Below are 20757 nucleotides of genomic sequence, written 5' to 3'. Positions count from 1 at the left end.
TTGGTAGATGTGCAGGTGAACGAGCCTCTGATAGTGTGGCTGATGTGATTAGGCCCTATGATGGTGTCCCCTGAATACATATGTGGACACAGTTGGCAACGGGTTTTGTTGCAAGAATAGGTTCCTGGGTTAGTGGTTCTGTTGTGTGGTGTGTGGTTGCTGGTGAGTATTTGCTTCAGGTTGGGGGGCTGTCTGTAAGCAAGGACTGACCTGTCTCCCAAGATCTGTGAGAGTGATGGGTCGTCCTTCAGGATAGGTTGTAGATCCTTGATGATGCATTGGAGAGGTTTTAGTTGGGGGCTGAAGGTGACGGCTAGTGGCGTTCTGTTATTTTCTTTGTTGGGCCTGTCCCGTAGTAGGTAACTCCTGGGTACTCTTCTGGCTCTTCACTTCAGCAGGTGGGTATTGTAGTTGTAAGAACGCTTGATAGAGATCTTGTAGGTGTTTGTCTCTGTCTGAGGGGTTGGAGCAAATGCGGTTGTATCATAGAGCTTGGCTGTAGACAATAGATCATGTGGTGTGGTCTGGATGAAAGCTGGAGGCATGTAGGTAGGCATAGCGGTCAGTAGGTTTCTGGTATAGGGTGGTGTTTATGTGACCATCTCTTATTAGCACCGTAGTGTCCAGGAAGTGGACCTCTTGTGTGGACTGGTCCAGGCTGAGGTTGATGGTGGGATGGAAATTGAGTGCCTCTCCAACGCATCATCAAGGATCTACAACCTATCCTGAAGGACAACCCATCACTCTCACAGATCTTGGGAGACAGGCCAGCCTTGCTTACAGACAGCGCCCCAACCTGAAGCAAATACTCACCAGCAACCACACAACCCCCCGCTGTTCCTCAGACGTTCTTGTCAACTGCTGGAAGTGGCCCACCTTGATTATCACTAGAAAAGGTTCCCCCCACCCCCGCTCTCCTGCTGGTAATAGCTCACCTTACCTGATCACTCTCGTTACAGTGTGTATGGTAACACCCATTGTTTCACGTTCTCTGTGTATACAAATCTCCCCACTGTATTTTCCACTGAATGCATCCGATGAAGTGAGCTGTAGCTCATGAAAGCTTATGCTCAAATAAATTTGTTAGTCTCTAAGGTGCCACAAGTCCTCCTTTTCTTTTTACCAACATTTCTGTTGTTACTTTTTAAATATGGAAGTGTGTCCTGTGAAGCCTTATTAATAATAGCAAAAATATCATTGCATGGTATGTTGCAGTTAGGGACTTCCCCAGTGTTCTATGGCTTTGTGGCTCATTAGCCACAAATATATTCTTCCTCTGCAGGAATTCTGTCAGTTTCTTGTGATGAAGCCTCTTTGTTACTTCATAAGAAGTCACAGATGTGTGAAAAGTAGGCCACAGGTCGAAGGCTGCATGCCCCCTACCCCTACAAATTGAAAGTGACAGACACCTCCCTGCTCTGCCACTAATTTGCCTCCATGTTAAATGCCTCTGAAGCACTAATTAAAATGAAAACTTCTTGAGTCCTACCAACAGACTGATTGAGTTATTTATGGTGGAAGTGGTCACCAACGGTAATTGCAGCACATCCTTGAACAAATAGAAATTTTTGCACTCAAGAATAGCGCCAGGCTGACAAGGGTCACAGAGTTCAAGCCCACTGAAACAAGAGGCCAAAGAAAGGCAAAATCAGTGTTCTGTTCATCTTAATACAAAATCTCCTTTGTCTTGGTTAACTGCTTAGGTGTCCGAGATGCTTTTTAGTCCTTTGAGACCTAATTATGCTTCCTTTAACTAATCACCATAAAAACTTCATTAGGGAATAATGTGACTACTACTGCTGAATTTTAATTTAACCATGATACTTGTCTACTGTGGTCCTGAAAAGGTGACTTTTAAATTTGACAGTCTTGCCTATTTCTTTTCAATGAATGAACAGATTATAATTTTTTAAAACTTTTTAGCCAAGTGCACATCCATGTAACAGCCATGATTTTTCAGTGGAGGCTTACTGTCCGCACAAAACTGCTCATGGGAAGCCAGGAAGATACTAATGTTCTAAGATGGGGTTAGAGAGCATATTAATAATTGATTTCACTGGTGTTGCATGCTGGAATGCAGCATCTTTTTCAAAAAGAGGGCACAGATACTACATTAGATGTTTCTTAGAGCCTGAATGTAAAATTAAACTCACTAAATATATTTTTAAGATGAACTTTTTAAGTAGTCTTGTACAGTACGCCTAACTTGTTATAGTAGTAAAAATAAATGGTTAAGTTGACTTCCTTGCCATGAAATTATATTTTTCATTGACATGCTGGCCGCTCTTTATGCTTTTTCTCAAGTGTGATGGCAGAATGTACTGTGATTTTGTTGCAGTAGAGACCTGGAAAATTATAGATAAAAGTTCTTGCTCACAGTTTAGTAGTATAATAGGAATAAATTATAATAGGTGTCAATATAACCATTTTTAAACACAGTTTACACACTAATGTATTCAACAGCATGATACCAATATGTGAGCCTGAATTACAGTCATCTGTTGTGGGCTAATAATCTTGATATGCATTTGAACCACATGTTGTATTCCCAAGTATTTTGTCATGTAGCTTGAATAGTAAATCTTATAATTAAAACTAGCATTTATGTTGGGGCTAATGCATCTTAATGAATGTATTCAGTAGGCTAGTTGTATTCTGTCCACTGAAAACATTTTCTGCCTTTTTTTTTCATCTTTCAGAAGGCTTGGAGGAATTTTAAACATTTGCTTAACACCTTAATTTCACTTTCTTTCAGGAGACAAGTTGGAATATTTATTAAATCATCACTACTGTCAGCCCCCAAATCTCATTAGGCTTCACTGAACAAACCAAGTTTAAAATTTGTCAAGCAGCAGGACCAGTTGCTAAGGGTGACAGTGCACGGGAAGGATTAAAAGTGAACAATGACTCAACTGAAACTATACGTCAGATTACTAGGAGCCTATCTGTTCATCAGTCTTCATATTCAAGGTAAATTCATATTCATTTAAATAATCTCTTTGTTTTTTAATAATCTTTCATTTGGAGTGTCTGTAAATTCCAGTGGTTTTATGATATGGGTCCTGTTCAAATATCTGAATGTACAGTACTGTTCTTTTACGAGAGTAAAGATTGTGTGGCTAATCAGTTGCACGTTTGTGTTAGAAGATTGTGAGGGAGTAAATTTAGTAATGAGTGTTTAAATTGATTTAAATGTTAGGTCTTTTCTATCTCTCTTTCTCAGTGTGCATGAGTGAGTCTCACTAATTGTGATTGATATCATGTCTGCATAAAAGGGATGACTTTATTTATATTTCCTTACGCAAATGTGGATAACTTGTATTTTCTTTTTGGATCTGATATCATGGGCATGTATAGATGTTACTATGGACAAGTGATCAGTCAGCCTCAAACTGTCCAAAGAAGTACGCAGAATTGCTGATGACTATCCATGGTACAAATTATGAAAGTGTGAAAATCATGTTCTGAACATATGCAGTAGTTTTCTGCTAAGTTAATTACATATGCGCATCACTACTTACCTTGAGAGCTCCAAATTAGCACTTCTAAGTGTTTTGGGAAACTAGGGTGTGTTGGTAAATAGGAGTACTTGTGGCACCTTAAAGACTAACCAATTTATTTGAGCATAAGCTTTCGTGAGCTACAGCTTGCGAATATAGACTAACACGGTTGTTACTCTGAAGCCTTGGTAAATAGGATCTTCCTGTTGCTTTCCTTGTGGAAAAAGCTCCCTAGCCTAAGGGAATATGTAAACGACTGGGAACCAGGAGGGCTGCTTGTACTCTATTTGCAGCACTTCACAACCCTTACTTTGAGTGGTCTGTTACTACAGCCTTGATGGCTGAAGTCTGGAAGTTGCAGTTTAGCATAGAAATACTTACTGAGTGGTAGTTCATGGCCTTGTTGAAGCAGGGAAACTGCTTTTCATTTGCGCAAGCTGTAAGCCTTTGGAAATTAAGTACTGTGCATGTACATCAGTGTTTCTGTTACGTTTCAGAGCACATGTAAGAGAAGATGTGCTATATGTCCATCCACTAATGGGCAAGGAGAAATCTTCTATTGAGAGGAGGAGACCTATACCATCAGTTTCTTCAAAATTTGAGCTTTCATTCAAAACCAAAAACCTGGAAAATTGTAGTTTTATGAAAAAAGAAAAGGAGAACTTGTGGCACCTTAGAGACTAACAGATTTATTTGAGCATAAGCTTTCGTGAGCTACAGCTCACTTCATTGGATGCATTCAGTGGAAAATGCAGGTTGCAGAGGAGTTCACAAACATACGCAGGGCATACCCGAGTAGAGTTCTTTCCTAAGTCTACAGACTGCTCCAGTACCACTGCATTGATTATAGCTTTGCCAAACAGCTGTGCAGTTAACAGGACTCTAGACAGTTTGACTGCTATTATTTAGTGCATATATGTAAACAGGTTAGCAGCTTCTTGCCAGACACACATCAATCACTACTTGATGTCATATGGATGGCTCAGTTTTATTTTTAGATGTCACTTGAGCTGCTTATTCTTCATGAGTAAGAGCCCTCCAAAGATGGAATTAGATGTAAAGGGAAAATTATTTATTTTGTAGTTCTCCAGGTGATGGGTCTTCTCTGTAACTTGAAGTCTTCAAATCATGATTTGATGACTTCAGTAACTGAGCCAGAGGTTAGGGGGTCTATTACAGGAGTGGGAGGGTGAGGTTCTGTGGCCTGCAATGTGCAGAAAGTCAAAGTAGATGACTGGTGCCTGAGCCCTGGATGCCCCTGTGCCGTCCGACCTGAGGGCATCAAGGGCAGAGAGGTCTCTGCTGTCCCTCACTTTCTTCTGAATTCCTTTGGTGGTGAGACAGCTCCCCCTGTCTGATTCTCTGCACACATTATGACTTTGCTACTCTTTTATATAGTTAGGTTAATATAGGTTTTTCAGGGTTTTTTTTAATAGTGGTAGGCGTGACACGCACCCCAAGTTCTTCGCAGTTATATTGTTGTGATCTGATTAAGATATAATTATGATGTATTTTATGCAAGATAAGTCATGCAGGGTGTCGTTGGAGAGGTTGTGATTTGCTGAATGTGATTGTCCTATTTGTATGTGTGTATCTTCTTTGTATCTGAGGTTATGAATATTGACAATGTATCTGTATTTCAAGTATAGTTGCACCTGGGTGGTGCCCACTGGACAGGATGCTTTCAATCTGGATGGTGGGTGGGGAAGGGCCTGTTCAGGGCAGTGGGCCATTGGGAAAAAAACAGAGGGCCTTGGGGGGAGGCTTGTCTCCTACCTGGGGAGTCTTCCTGAGAGCGCTACAGAAAGCCTCCAAGTGATGGCTGCTGTGACTCTGCAGGAACATGTGATGAGACCACATGTCTCTGGACTCCCATCTTGGGATGTCAGTGTTTTTCCATGGACCAGTCTGGGAACCAAGTTTTGGGAACAAAAGGTTCCCACCATATGCAAAGGCGGTCTGGGGCAGGAGTAACATCATCTGGTGTTCTTCACTCCCCACCCAGGAAGACTCCTGGAAACACCTGAGCAGCGAAGACTGAACTGGGGGAAGTGCTGAACCCAGTCTAAAGGGATTTTTAGCTTGTGAATAAAACAGCTGGCTTTGCAGCTTGGAACCCCCAAGTGCAGCTTGCCCCTTAAGAATCTGCAGCCTGCTTGTATAATCTTTTAGGTTGAGAATCTGATATTCATATTAAATCTATTTAGTTTATTAAGTTTAGTTTGCATTTTTGTTTATTTGCTAGGTAATCTGCTTTGATCTGTTTGCTTTCACTTACAATCACTTAAAATCTGTCCTTTGTAGTTAATAAACTTGTTTTTGCTTTATCTAAACAAGTGAGCTGAAGCCCAACAGTCTCCGAGGAGAGACTTTAACAAGGGTAAAGGATCTCCTGCGAGATCTTTACCCTCTGTATTGACAGCGCAGAAGGCAGGCGTCTCAGGCTGTCACAACGCCTCAGCTGCGGCTCCCGCAGAGGCAGGAACCTGACCTCCCGTGCCAGGAAGGCTTCTGCGGCACCGAGCACTTGAGTGCTAAAAATAGCCACGGTGCGGACCACGTGCTCTGCTCAGGTGCCGACAAGAACGTCAGCACCGACCCCGTCTGGGCTAAAAATAGCTGCTGTGCAGGTTGCGTGCTCTGCTCCGCTGCCGACAAGAACTTTGGCACCAACTCCCTCCAGGCTAAAAATAGCTGTGGTGCTGACTGCGCGCTCTGCCTCGGTGCTGGGAAGAACGTTGGCATCAAACCTGCCTCCAGCACCAGCAGTGGACCCCCTGCAGGGCTCCTCCACACACCCTGAGGCACCAGTGAGGCTTTCAATTGACAATGCGCTAGAGCACAGTTCAAGCTAAGCACAGCCCAGGGAGCAGGAGCAACAGTTTCTCACTCAAGATGACCTCAGTACCACCTGAGCCTAACTCCCTGCTCCTGGATACACAGGGCTCATTTTTTGAACAGCCGCTCTCCGCACCTGAACTGGCTACCTTTACTGATAGTGAACCTGATGTACAGCAGAAGGCGGAGTTCTCCCCACCTGCTTCTCCTCCTCCACCGGAATCTTTTCCGCCTCAAGTCACGGCTCACAACCACCAGTCTTAGTTTCCCTACTGTACCCCTCCGTAGACAGCACTGGGTTCTCCTACCTTATGCCTTGGCCTCAGTGGTACCCTTGGCCACATCCTCCTACCACTCACCCTCAGACCTCTTCTACCGAACCACTACCTCCTTCTGTGCCTCAATTTCCAGCTCCATCCACTTCTAGGGTGCCTGAACCCCTCCTGAGAACATGAGCTGTGGACCATATCCTAACTTACTGACCCTTGGCTCTCCATCGGCTCCAGACGGAACCCTCTTCCCTCCGCCTCCACAGAACATGGACGACTGTAAACAATTTCAGGAACTTTTCAAGAGGGTGACACTCAGTCAAGACATCCCCTTAGAAGAGGTTCAGGAAACACAACATAGGCTCCTCAGAATCCTTCAACCCTCTGTGCCCTCAAAAATCGCGCTCCCCATAAATGAGGCACTCTTGGAGCCAGCTGACACACTCTGGCAAACTCCAGCTTCTTTATTACCAACTTGCAAAAGGCTGAACATAAATACTACGTTCCCGCTAAGGATGCTGACTTCCTATTTTCTCATCCACAGCCGAACTCTCTTGTCATAGATGTAGTTGCACAACGGACAAAACAGCCGCAATACAAGGACCTTAAATGCCTTGACGTCTTCGGTCGCAAGGTTTACACGTCCTCCACTCTACAATAAACTTTTCGAATTTGCCTCCTACATTCCAGAGGATATGAGATCAGACTTTAAATCAATCCTGGTTGAGGGCCAATTAATTTCCAGAACGGCCCTACAAGCAGCTCTGCTACTGCAACTACTGTGGTTAAATGCAGATCTTCATGGCTCTCTGCATCTGGCATCCCTAAAGATCTGAAGACCAAAGTGGAGGACCTCCCCTTTGATAAGGATAAACTTTTCTCCAAAAAACCTGATGAACTCCTCCACACCATGAAAGATTCTAGAGCAACACTGCGCGCCCTGGCATTCACCCATCTTTTCCCAGGAGACAACAATACCAACCCTACCAAAGACCATGCACACAACAGCATTATCAGCCTCAACCCAAATCATACGACATAACTAGGAGTCGCACTAGACCCCCTTAGCACAGACAAAATCAAGCTCAAGCAGTCACCTCCCACCCACTGGGGAATAAACAACAATTTTGAAATATTGGTCAAGGGTCTGCAGGACACCCCCTTGAATCCACCGCCTACTTGCCCGTTTGGCCACCGCCTCCAGAGTTTCCAGCATGCCTGGCAGTGGATTACACAGGACCGCTGGGTCTTTGAAAGAGTTCAGTCCGGTTACTCTATCCCCTTTATATCCTACCTTTCCCCCTTTCCTGTCCCTTTTCAGGGACCCCTCTCACGAGCACTTACTTCGCATAGAAGTGGCTCACCTTCTACAACTAGGCACAGTGGAAACTGCCAACACAAGATCAAGGGAAAGGGTTCTACTCCTATTACTTTCTGATTCAGAAAAAGACCTGGGGATGGAGGCCTATACTGGACCTATGCCGACTGAATAAATTCATGAGGATACAAAAATTCAAGATGATCACACTGGGCACAGTAATTTCTGCACTGGATCAAGGGGACAGGTTCACAGCCCCCTACCTACAGAACGCTTATTTTCATATACCAATTCATCCAGCTCACAGACACTTCCTATGATTCACAATCGGTCACGACCATTTTCAATACAGAGTTCTTCCTTTCGGACTCTCCACAGCACTGAGAGTCTTTTCCAAGACTCTAGCCATGGTCGTGGTTCACCTCCACAGACATGGAATCACGCTTTTTCCCTACCTGGACGATTGCCTCATCAAGGGCAACTTCTATGGCGAGACACTTCAAGCTACCCATTTCGCCATCTCCCTCTTTCACAGCCTAGGCCTCCAAATAAACTTCCAGAAATCCACCCTGACACCTACACAACAGATGGAGTTAATTGGAGCTCATCTGGACTCAATGTGAAGCAGAGCCTCACTCCCAAATCACTGATTCCTCACTATCACAGCTGATATGCACGCTCTCTGTTGGTCCCAGGACACAGGCAAGAATCTGCCTACAGCTCCTTGGTTACATGGCAACCACCAATTTTGTGGTCCAGCATGCCAGGCTATAAATAAGATGTCTTCAGGGCTGGCTCAACTCCAACTTCAAAGCCAACAGACACACCTTAGGGATGCTGCTAACTCCTCCTCCCAGTGTTCTAGCTTCCCTACACTGGTGGACAAGACCAGAAAACTTCTGCATGGGCGTTCCCTTCCAGCAACTATCCCCAACGCTCATGCTCACCACAGACATTTCCCTAATCGGCTGGGGAGTGCATCTAGGAGGACACAGGGCACAAGGCCAGTGGTCCACATCAGAGATGCGCCTACACATAAATCTCTTAGAGCTCAGAGCAGTGCGACGAGCATGCCTTCACTTTCTTCCTCTCATAAAGAACAAATCTTTTCAGGTCTTAACAGACAACATAGCATGTATGGTTTACATCAACAGACTAGGGAGAGCCCGATCACATTCCCTATGCGTGGAAGCCATCCGACGATGGAATTGGTGCACACAACATCAAATACAAATCATTGCCTCATAACTACCTGGCTGCCACAATACTACTGCCGATGCACTCAGCAGGCACTTCTTGACAGAACGCAAATGGGAACTGCACCCCGCAGTATTTCAACAGCTCTTCTCCCTCTGGGGCAACCCATCAATAGACCTCTTTGCCACAACCCAGAATTGAAAATATTGCCTGTTTTGCTCCAGAGTGGGACTCAGGACTGCATCCCTAGGAGACGTGTTCCTCATCCCATGGAACAACTCTCTTCTGTATGCCTTCCCACCAATCCCTCTGCTACACAGGGTTCTTCGGAAGATCATAGACAATAATGCGCGGGTCATACTTATTGCCCCGGCTTGGCCCAAACAGTCGTAGTATCCTTACCTAATCCGCATGTCCTCCCATCATCCATGGACTCTCCCACCATAAAACGATTTCTCACAGGCCTACAAAATCTCTACCCTGAAATTTACCCAATGGCAACTACATGGAATCTTAACCTCATTCTTCACGGTCTTATGAAACCCCTCCACTCGAGCCCTTGGCTACCTTGTCTCTTCTTCATATGTCCATGAAGCTAGCTTTCTTAATTGCAATAACATCAGCAAGGAGAGTTGGTGAAATAAGCGCCCTGATGGCCTATCCTCCCTACACAACCTTCTCCAAAGACAAAGTCACTCTGAGACCACATCCTAAATTTCTCCCTAAGGTGGTATCCACTTTCTACCTTAACCAACCAATATATGTACCTATTTTCTATCTAAACCTCACGAGACTCTGCAAGAGGCAACCCTGCATACTCTCGATGTCAGGCGAGCAATTGCCTTTTATTTAGACAGGACTAAGCCACTCCGTAAGTCCCCACGACTCTTTGTCTCCATTACCGAAAGATCGAAAGGTGCGGCTATCTCTAAGCAACGTCTGTCCAAGTGGATCTCTAACTGCATCAGATGCTGTTACAGTACTCACTATATTCAACCACCCGAAGGCATTAGAACTCATTCCACTCGAGCTATGTTGACATCCATTGCCTTTCTACATAACGTACCCTTTCCTGACCTCTCTAAAGCGGCTACATGGTCCTCTGAACACGTTTGCCAAACTCTCTGCTATCTCACAAGATACCATGACAGACACCATAGTAGGCCATACAGTACTGTCTACAGTACTCAGTGCCGCATCTTCAAAGTCCCACCGAGCATGGTGGGTACTGCTACACATTCACCTAGAGTGGAGCACCCACAGGGACAGCACTCGAAGAAGAAGAAGAAGAAGAGAAAGTGATTCACCTTGCAGTAACTGAAGTTCTTTGAGATGTGTCCCCCTGTGGGTGTTCCACTCCCCACCCTCCTCCCCTCTACTTTGGAGTACTAGTATTCTATACCCTAGTGCTCTGTTCCCCCTCTCCCCCAGCCTGGCCCCATGGGCTCGCTCTCTCTCCCCCGCTCACTCACATGTCACTTCACATGGAGAGAAAGTTTCTCTCCTGGCCCCGAGGAGCCCTGCCCCTGCCAGAGACTGAAGGGTGCGGGCAGGGAGGGTCAGAGAGACTCAGCTTCGCTCCACCAGTGATGGTTTGCACTGCTCCGGGCTCCTTGGGGGCGGGGTGGGGGGGTGGAGCCGGAGCCCTCAGCCAAGTGGCTGAGGAGTGAATGGGTGGAGGGGAGGGGCCAGCAGGGCGGGATCTGGGAGAAGCCTGCTGGCCCAGTGCTGGGGAGGGGACAGAGAAAAGGAGTCTGCGCTGCAGCCAAGTGAAGTCCCGCCACAGCCACCAAGGGGAAGCCCTGAGCCCCTTGCGGCGGCGCCCCCCTGACTAGACTAGGGAATCCAGGAGTTGCCACTATAAAAATAAACCCATGGGTTCTTGCTGGGGGGAGAGTCTTTTGACCACTGCAGATTTCAGCTTACAGTGCTGTTTAAAGCAAGGAAACCCCAAAGAGGAAGTTGTTGATGTGATTGTTAAAGACAGACATCCTTTTCTGCACATTAACTATTTCCTATATGGCTTAACTAGAATAGCTTTATTACCAAAGAAGTAGAACCCTAGTTCCACAATTTCACAGTGCAGAGACTGAAGATTTTAGAAAAGGTGCTGTCGTATTTTGTCACTCATTCTCCCATTGTTATAAAAATGTGCCCTCTGCTGAAATTTTGCACAGAAGAACATCATTCTCTTTTTATTCGCCTCTTAAAAAATTAAGTTTGGCTATTTAAATTTTAAAACAAAATTTAAAAAATAAGTTGAAAGTTTAACTCTTACCTGCTGATCCTTGCTCCAAAAGAACAGGGCAGCTATCCATATGACTGTCTTCAGAGATCACATGCCTGGTACTTGAGATGTCACTGGAAGGGGGATGTTATGCTATATTTGTCAGACTTCAGAAAGCAGTGAAATAATTAACACTTTTTTACACTCCAAGAAGCTGAAGATGTTTTTAAAAGGGAACGTGCTGACATATAAGCATGTTACCTAGCGCAAAATCCACATAACAGTGTATGTTAAATCATTGCTGTCCTCAACCTTGGTATTAGGTAGAAAACTGGTAGATTTCAGTTTTGTTGTAGCAGATGCTTTTCAGAATCTGTGTTTCAACATACAAAAATAATCTTTAAATGAAAGTAACTTCATAAAAAATTCAGTCAGCTGTTGTTCACAGGGAAGGTCCAGAGACTCATTACAATGGGTCTGACTTCTTCTTGCGGTTCTTTGAAGGCAGAAACCAAACCTGTCAATCAAGATCGGCAGGGTGTGGCCTCTCCGAAGACCCAGTCAGCCAGTAGGAACTGGCCTGTGAAACTGTAGGAAGGTTTTCCTGACCATTATTCCTGTTCAGAGCAACAGGAGAGAAAAAATTAAAAACAACCAGAAAAGGATCCTTTTTATTCTTAGTGGTTAGATTATTAGATTCTAAGCGTTTGTCTACAATTGACCAGCATAGTTATGTCAGAATAATGATTCTACCATAGTTATACTGGTAAAACTCCCTGTGTGGATACACTGTTCTGAAATAAAGATGATTTCGCCAAACCAGCTGTTTAAACTGTGTAAGCCTGAATCTTTTATAAACTATAATTTAAGACTGATGTGCTGACATAGTTTCTGCTGCTTCTTCTTTGACTATCGGGAATAAAGGGTATCCTGAAAGTTTCTTAGGCATTTTGTGTTGAGTTCCCCTCTACACAACATCTTGCCTTGTCAATTTTTTCTGTCTTGTAATCAGATCAGACACAACTGTTTAGCAGGTCTTTAGTATGGTGTCATTGATTCCATTCAAAGACATATTTGATGCTAAAGTTCCTTTGGATCAGAAATAGTTATTTCTGTGCCAGACCACTCTCTTGTTAGGTGAATCGTTCTTCCTTGCCAGAAAGTTCACATTTGCATACTTCCCAAAGCTCAGGTCCCAGAATACACATTACTAAACTGTGTGATATTTTTCTCTCAGTTAGGATGCATACAGCCAAGCTTTGAACTTCCCATATCTCTATAGACTGTAAAATAAATAAATGGGAAGTCATGCTGAATTACGAACTTTATGAAATCATAAATATGGAATGAAGTTGTTTTATATGAGCTGTTACATTAAACATGCCATTTAAAAAAGTCAAATTGTTTACCAGCTATACATTGGTAAGCAACTCTTTGCAAAGAGATGTACCTTTAAAGGAGTATTTTGGAGGTCTTCTGGACCCTCCATAGTAGCTATTAAAACTGAAGCTCAGTTTCTTTTCTAAGCCTGATTTACAACTAATTTTTCTTCTCCACCTCCTAACTTCACCAAAATCAAACTATTCCACTTCTCATTTTGCATGCCACATTTTTCCCATAGTAAAATTTCTCTGGAAGGTTTTGGGGGGGGTTACAAATTGCTTTCGAGATACAGTCTTCCAGAATTCTCACTTCTGGGTCTTACCTAACTGGCAGAACTACCACAGCTGTTAAAGAATGTTGTCCCCTAAGGCTGCGGTAGCAGGATAGGGCAGAAGCAAGGTCCCCTATCGTGGTGTGGTACTCAGTGTCCACACAGTATAAATGCTGCCGTCTGATCAGTCCAGTCATTTCCTTCTTGGTAGTGGAGAGTGAAAGAACCCCCTTTCACGGAGCTTCTTCATTACTCCAGCACTTCTTGTAGTAATGCCTTTACGGGAGGAAAACTGACTGCGCAACAGCTTCAACCCACTTACATGTGGCAGAACTGTGTTGATTACAGACAGATGCAGGGTGAATTTGATTTAAATCACTAGTCAGGAAGACTCTATTTAATCATGGATTTCTACATAAAAGTGCTTTCTTGTTGGCTGTTTTAACCTTAATAGGTATTCTTCACAACTCAGAGGTAGATATAGGTTTAATTTTTAGAAGGTACACGCTATACATTTTAAAGTGATTTATTTTGAAAACTTTTCAGGTTAGTTTTACTGCTGTATCAAAAAATGAATGATTGTTTGGTTATTTTATTTACCAAAGGTAATTGAAGCAGGTATTTACGAAGTCATTGGGAGGTGAACTATCTCCAATTCAACAGGTTAATCATTAATATTTGGAGGATTTTCTTGCCCTGCTGTATTAGGAGAACATCACCAGACAGACATTTAAATTGTTTTATTTAACTAAAACAACAATGTTAGGTATTCTGGATTTTTTTCTTCAACAGCAAACATATAATATTTTAACAAAATAAGCATATGAATTTTTGAATTTATTTAAACATTCAAGTTTTTTAAAATCAGGTTTGTTTTTGTTAAAATTGTTTAACAGCAGCATGCCTTCTCACTCCCTGCTCCTGGTGTGCCCCCCTACTAACTGATGGGAGGTCCTCTTTAAACCAGGTGTCCTGATTAGCCTGCCTGCCATAATTGAATCTAGAAAGTTCTTAATTGGCTCCAGGTGTCTTGATTAGCTTGCCTGTCTTAATTGGTTCTGGCAGGTTCCTGATAGCTCTAGGGCAGCCCCTGCTCTGGTCACTCAGGGAACAGAAAACTGTTCATCCAGTGGCCAATATATTTGCCTTCTACCAGACTCCTGTATCCCACTGGTCTGGGTCTGTCACAGTAGATAGAAAGATTAACCTAAATAATCTATACAGAAGCCCCTGGAACCCCATAAAATTGGGTCCCTAATCCATGAACTATTGGAACTCATTAACAAAACTTTTCTTAAACATTACATGAATATATTGTCTCATACTATGGAATCAGAACTTATAATCCATATTCCATGATGAGAAATCTTTGAGCTATAATGTATCTTAATTAACACTGTCTTTATGTAGGTTTTTTCCTCAAAAAGCATTTTATAAAAAAATATTGGATTTAAATAAAAAAATCCAATTTTTTTAAGATCATTGATTTTTATCCACCCAGGTTTTCAAATGATACCTCACAAGGCATAACTTGTACAAAATTTATCATATGATACAATGTGTGACAACAGGATTTGGTGGTGATGGGGACTTCAACTACACAGACATCTTTTGGGAAAATAATACAGCAGGGCACAGATTATCCAACAAGTTCTTGGAATGCATTGGTGCATTTTTTTTAATTTCAGAAGGCGGGGAAGGCAACTGCGGAGAGGCTCTTCTAATTTGATTTTGACAAATAGGGAGGAACTGGTTGAGAATTTGAAAATGGAAGGCAGCTTAGATGAAAGTGATCATGAAATGATAAGAGTTCATGATTGTAAGGAATGGTAGGATGGACAACTGCACAATAAAGGCAATGGATTTCAAGAAGGCAGACTTTAGCAAACTCAGGGAGTTGGTAGGTAAGATCCCATGGGGAGCAAGTCTACGGTGACAAAAAGGTTCAAGAGAGTTGGCAGTTTTTCAAAGAGACATTATTAAGTGCACAAGAGCAAACTATTTCAGTGCATAGGGAAGGTAGGAAGTATGGCAAGAGAGCACACTGGCTTAACCAGTAGATCTTCAATGATCTGAAACTCAAAAAGGAGTCCTACAAAAAGTGGAAACTATATTCATCCTTTGTAATTTGACCTAAACAACCGCAAACATGTAGGGACAAAATTAGAAAGGCCAAGGCACAAAACAAGATTAAACTAGCGAGAGAGATAAAAGGCAACAAGAAAACATTCTGCAGATACATTAGAAGCATAAGGAAGACCAAGAACAGGGTAAGCCTGTTACTGAACGAGAGAGGGAAAGACAATAACAGAAATGTGGAAATGGCAGAAATGCTAAATGACTTTATTTCAGTTCTTACCAAATAGTTTAGTAGCGATTGGATGTCTAACATAGTGAACACCAGTGAAAATGAAGTAGTATCTGAGGCTCAAATAGGTAAAGAACAAGTTAAAAATTACTTAGATAAGATAGATGTCTTTAAGTCACCAGGGCCAGATTAAGTACATCCTAGAATACTCAAGGAGCTGAGTGAGGAGATATTTGAGCCATTAGTGATTATTTTTGAGAAGTCATGGAAGATGGGAGAGCTTCCAGAGGACTGGAACAGAGCAAATATAGTGCCAGTCTGTAAGAAGGGGAATAAGGACAACCTGGGAAATTAGAAACCAGTCAGCTTAACTTCAGTACCCGGAAAGATAATGGAGCAAATTATCAAGGTATCAATTTGTAAACATCTGGAAGATAAGGTGATAAGTAAGAGTCAGCATGGATTTGTCAAGAACAAATTGTGTCAAACCAACTTAATAGCTTTCTTTGGCAGAGTAACAAGCCTTGTGGATGGGGGGAAGTGGTAGATGTGGTATATCTTGACTGTAGTAATGCTTTTGATGCTGTCTCATATGACCTCATAAACAAACTAGTGAAATAAAACCTAGATGGAGCTACTGTAAGGTGGGTGCATAACTAGTTGGAAAACCGTTCTCAGAGAGTTATCAGTGGGTTCACAGTCAAGCTGGAAGTGCAGATCGAGTGGGGTCCCACAGGGATTGGGCCTGGGTCTGGTTCCATTCAAGAACTTCATCAATGATTTCGATAATGTCATAAAGAGTACTCTGATAAAGTTTGTGGACAATACCAAGCTGGAAGAGGTTGCAAGTGTGTTGGAGGATAGGATTAAAATTCAAAATGATCTGGAGAAATGGTCTGAAGTAAATAGGAGGCAGGTTAATAAGGACAAATGCAAAGCACTCCAGTTAGGAAGGAACTATCAGTTGCACATATACAAAATGACTGCCTAGGAAATGACTGCCTAGGAAGCAATATTGCGGAAAGGAATCTGGAGGTTTTAGTGGATCACAAGTTAAAGTATGAGTCAACAGTATAACACTGTTGCAAGAAAAAGTGAACATCATTCTGGGATGTATTAGCAGGATTGTTGTAAGCAAGACATGAGAAGTAATTTTTCTCCTCTGCTCCATTCTGAGAAGGCCTCAACTGGAGTACTGTGGACAAATTGAAGAAGTCTAGAGGAGAGCAACAAAAATGATTAAAGGTCTAGAAAACATGACTTATGAGGAAAGATTGAAAAAATTACCTTTGTTTAGTCTGGAGAAGAGAAGACGAGGTGAGGGGGCGGAGGAGAGCATAACAGTTTTCAAGGACATAAAAGATTGTTTCAAGGAGGAGCAAGAAAAATTATTGTTGTTAACCTCTGAGGATAAGACAAGAAGCAGTGGGCTTAAATTGTAGCAAGGAAGGTTCTTCTTTGAGTGCTTGTTCACGTCCATTCCACATTAGGTGTGTGCACGCCGCATGCACGACTCGTGTCTGTTGCGTGAGGGACGGGCATCAAACTGAACGGTGTAGGATTTGCAAGGCGTTTAAGCCAAGAACAAGGAAAGAAAGAGACTTTCGTTTAAAGCAGCTGTTGATGGAGGCCGCATTGCAGCCACCGGGCCCGGAGTGCCCAACGCTGGCTCAGGCTTCCTCGGTGCGTAGTGCCCCGGAGCCGTTGAGAGACCCAGCACCGGCTAAGCACCGTAAACTGTCGGCCACAGAGCGCCAGACTAGGCCCTGGCACTGCTTGGTCCTCCCCGGTGAGGCCCCCAGCGCAGCCGAAAGGAAGGCGCAGTTGTTCCCCGCACAGGGGGCCAGTGCCTCCCAAGACCCTGAGCGCCGATAAGAGTGGGAAGGCCGCAGTACTGGCTCTGATACTGGCAGTCCCAGCAGCACAAGTGCCACCGAGCATCAGTGCGGACGATGGGCTCGAGGGCATAACGGATCAGCCCTCCATGCCTGGCACCTTTGAGGCTGCAAAGGGCCTCATCGAGCTGTCAGCAGCGAGCCCCCTCTCTTTTGGGGAGAACCCTCCAGCACCCATGCCTCGGGTGCTGTTGAGGGGTAAGCCAGCAATGGTGTGCCACTCGAGGACATTGTTCCGGCACCGCTTCCGAAGTTGGTCCCGGTCGAGCTCCGACTCCGCGGACTCACAGTTGCCAGTGGCCCAGAAGGAGGTCATGGCACCGGGAGTGGGTCGGCATGAGGAAGCACCGGAAAGGGCACACTGCTCTCCGGCACCACCCAGAGACCAGCACCGGGCGGCGTCGAGATGGCCTTCTCCAGAGGACTCCCACAGACGGTCCTGGTCCAGGGAACGCCAGCACCGGTCCAGATCCCAGTCCCGGGGATACCGGTACTGCTCCTGCTCCCGCTCAGCCAGGAGCCGCTCATTCTCCCGCCAGTGCAGATCGTTGGCACCGCCGTGGCCTTTGCAATTGGCATCACTGCAGTCCGGCGCCAACTCCAGCCGCTATAGCTACCCGCACCGGGCCCCGGACAGCAGGGACCCTCAGGTAGGCTGGAAACCACAATGGGGGCTGCCAGGCTTTTGGCCCTTCTGGACCCCCTGGGCCTATCAGGAGTGCCAAGGGGCCGCGTCCAGGGCAAGTTACTCAGTGCAGCAGTCCCGGTCCCCACACCGATGCCAGACGGTGCCAGAGGCTACAGTATCCAGGCCTCCAGCATCCCCCCAGGATAAACCAGAGAGACTGGCACCGAGTCCGGTTCTGTCCCATGGACTCCCTGCCCGGCCCGAGCCGGGGGCCCCTTCCACGGGATAAGGGGAGCAGGAGGACCAACCAGAGGGGGTCGAGCAGCAGCTAACCCCTTAGTCATCCCCGGATGAGGCAGTGGCGGATACAGAGGTGTCCAGCCCTCCACCGATAGACCATAGAGCCCACCAGGAGTTGTTGCGCAGGGTTGCCCAGAACTTGGGGTTGCAGGCCGAGGAGACGATTGAGCAGGAGGACTCCATGGTGGACATTTTGAGCCCCGAAGGTCCATCCAGAATAGCGTTCCCGCTCATTAAGACCATTCAGTCCAACTATAAGACCATATGGCAGACCCCGGCCTCCAGCGCTCCAATGGCCAAAGGAGTGAAGCGTAAATATTTTGCCCCATCTAAGGGCTATGTGTTCCTGTTCTGCCACCCGAGTCCATGCTCCCTAGTGGTCTCAGCGGTAAACGAAAGAGAGTGTCATGGACAGCAGGCCACAGCCCCTAAGGCAAAGGAGATGAAATGCCTGGACCTTTTTGGCAGAAAGGTGTACTCATCCGGGGGGCCTTCAGTTGAGGATTGCGAACCATCAGGCCACTCTCAACAGGCACAATTTCAGCTCCTGGTCGGCAGTGGGGAAGTTTAAGGACAACCTCCCTCAAGGCTCCCAACAGCAGTTCACGGCCCTGATGGACAAGGGCAAGACAGTAGCCAAGACCTCTCTCCGGGCCTCCCTGGATTCGGCAGACATGGCGGCTAGAACAGTCACGTTAGGGGTGGTCATGAGGCGCTCAGTGTGGCTCCAGTCAGGCCTGCCGCCCTAGGTCCAGAATACACTCCAAGACCTCCCCTTCAAAGGGTCCGGGCTCTTCTCGGACCAGACAGACACAAGGCTGCACAGCCTCAAGGACTCATGAGCTATGCTTAAGTCGCTGGGTATGCACACCCCGGGGACCCAGAGGAAGCCCTTTAAGCTGCAGCCTCCCCCTCAACGCCAGTACCAGCCTCTCCATAGCCTTACTGAAGGCGAGGCAGGGATAACAGGCGATGGCTCAACAACAACAGTAACAGTAATGCGCCGGGCCAGAACCAAGGCCAGCACAAACCCCAGCCGGGCACTAAGCCACGGTTTTGAAGGTGTGCTCGAAGACCGCGTACCAGACCAGACACTGGATCTGTCCCTTTGTTTCCTGAACCGCCTGTCCCGTTTCTCCCATGCGTGGTCCACCATTACGTCAGACCGTTGGGTCTTACGCACGGTGCCGAGGAATTTGGAGTGTGGGAGGGGGCTCCAGGCTGAGCCTGGGGCGGGGGTTGGGGTGCAAGCTCTGGGAGGGAGTTTGGGTGTAGGAGGGGGCTCCGCGATGGGGCAGGGAGTTGGGGTGCAGAGGGGGCTCGGGGTTCAGGAGGAGGTATGGGGTACTGGCTCTGGGAGAGAGCTCAGGGCTTGGACAGGGGGTTGGTGTGTAGGAGAGGGTTTTGGGTGCAGGAGGGGATACGAGGTGATTGCTCTGGGAGGCTCAGGGCTGGGGCAGTGGGTTGGGCGATGCATACCTCAGGCGGCAGCACAGCGGGGTAAGGCAGGCTCCTTGCCTGCCCCAGCCCGTGCCACTCCGGCAAGCTGCCGACACATCCCTGTGGCTCCTGGGGTGGGGGGGGGGCAGGTGTGGCTCTGAGCGCTGCCCCTCCCTGCAGGTACTGCTGCCGCAGCTCCCATTGGCCGCAATTCCCCGTTCCCGGCCAATGTGAACTGTGGGGGTGGTGCCTACAGGCAGGAAAAGCGCGCAGAGACCTCCCACCCTTTCCTCCCATATGCGGAGACATGCCAGCCGCTTCTGGAAGTGGCACGGGGTGACGGCAGGCAGGGAGCATGCCTTAGCCCCCCTGTCCCGTCGGACTTTTAGCGGACGGAGACTGCAATAGACTGCCAGAGGCTCGGTGATCGACTGATCATGATCTACCAGTTGGTGACCCACTGCCCTCAGTGTTTCAAGGCCTAGCAGATCACAGGATAGTGCACTGAAAAAGTTAGGTATCACTTAGTATTCAGCAACAAACTCTTTTTTAGTTCTGTAAGACTAAAAGGAGGAGTTACGTAGTCTGTTCTCTAAATTGATCAGAGCTATGTAGTGCCTCTTAAGTACTTTGTTTCCACATTCATTATATCAGCAGCAATCTGGTACTGAAATGACATTTCAGATTTGTTGAGAAGGGAACTACAGCAGAGATAAATAGAAGGGAAAGAGATTGGAGGCGTCAGTGCTGAATAAATTCAGGATACTTGCCACGTAAATCATGGGATGTGGTGTACACTTAGGTCTAACATGCTGCATAGCACACTGAGCCTTGAGCATAGCAATCATTTATGTTTACATGCACCTTTCTTAGAAATATTTCAGATAAAAATATGACTAACATAAGAACATTGGTGAGACTAGTTGAATATTAATATTATTATAATGTAAAACATGGGAAGTTTTGCTGTAACTTTTTGCCATTGTTTTTGGGGTATTTTTTTGTATTTGTAACGTCTGAACTAGACACATTTTCTTTAATTATTTGAAAGGAAATAGTTGCAGCTGGAAAATACACTCAGTATGCTGTACTAATCTGGTGGTGAAGTCTGCAAGTCTATGTGATGAGAGAAATGAGATCAAGTTTCACAGCCACATCTGAGATGAAATACTTGTGAAAAGTG

General features: G+C 45.6%; 1 protein-coding gene across 1 annotated transcript in view; it reads left to right on the top strand.

The window, feature by feature from the left end:
• Positions 1-2903: 2903 nt before the first annotated feature.
• Positions 2904-20757, top strand: part of BMPR1A (bone morphogenetic protein receptor type 1A) — an 84202-nt gene continuing 66348 nt past the window's right edge. The window contains exon 1 of the mRNA XM_077821247.1: positions 2904-2970. Coding sequence (XP_077677373.1) covers positions 2904-2970 — 67 coding nt within the window. The remainder of the gene's footprint in view (positions 2971-20757) is intronic.

This window comes from Eretmochelys imbricata, chromosome 7, assembly GCF_965152235.1.
Source record: "Eretmochelys imbricata isolate rEreImb1 chromosome 7, rEreImb1.hap1, whole genome shotgun sequence".
Classification (NCBI taxonomy): Eukaryota; Metazoa; Chordata; order Testudines; family Cheloniidae; genus Eretmochelys; species Eretmochelys imbricata.
This window is presented reverse-complemented; position numbering and strand designations above follow the sequence as displayed.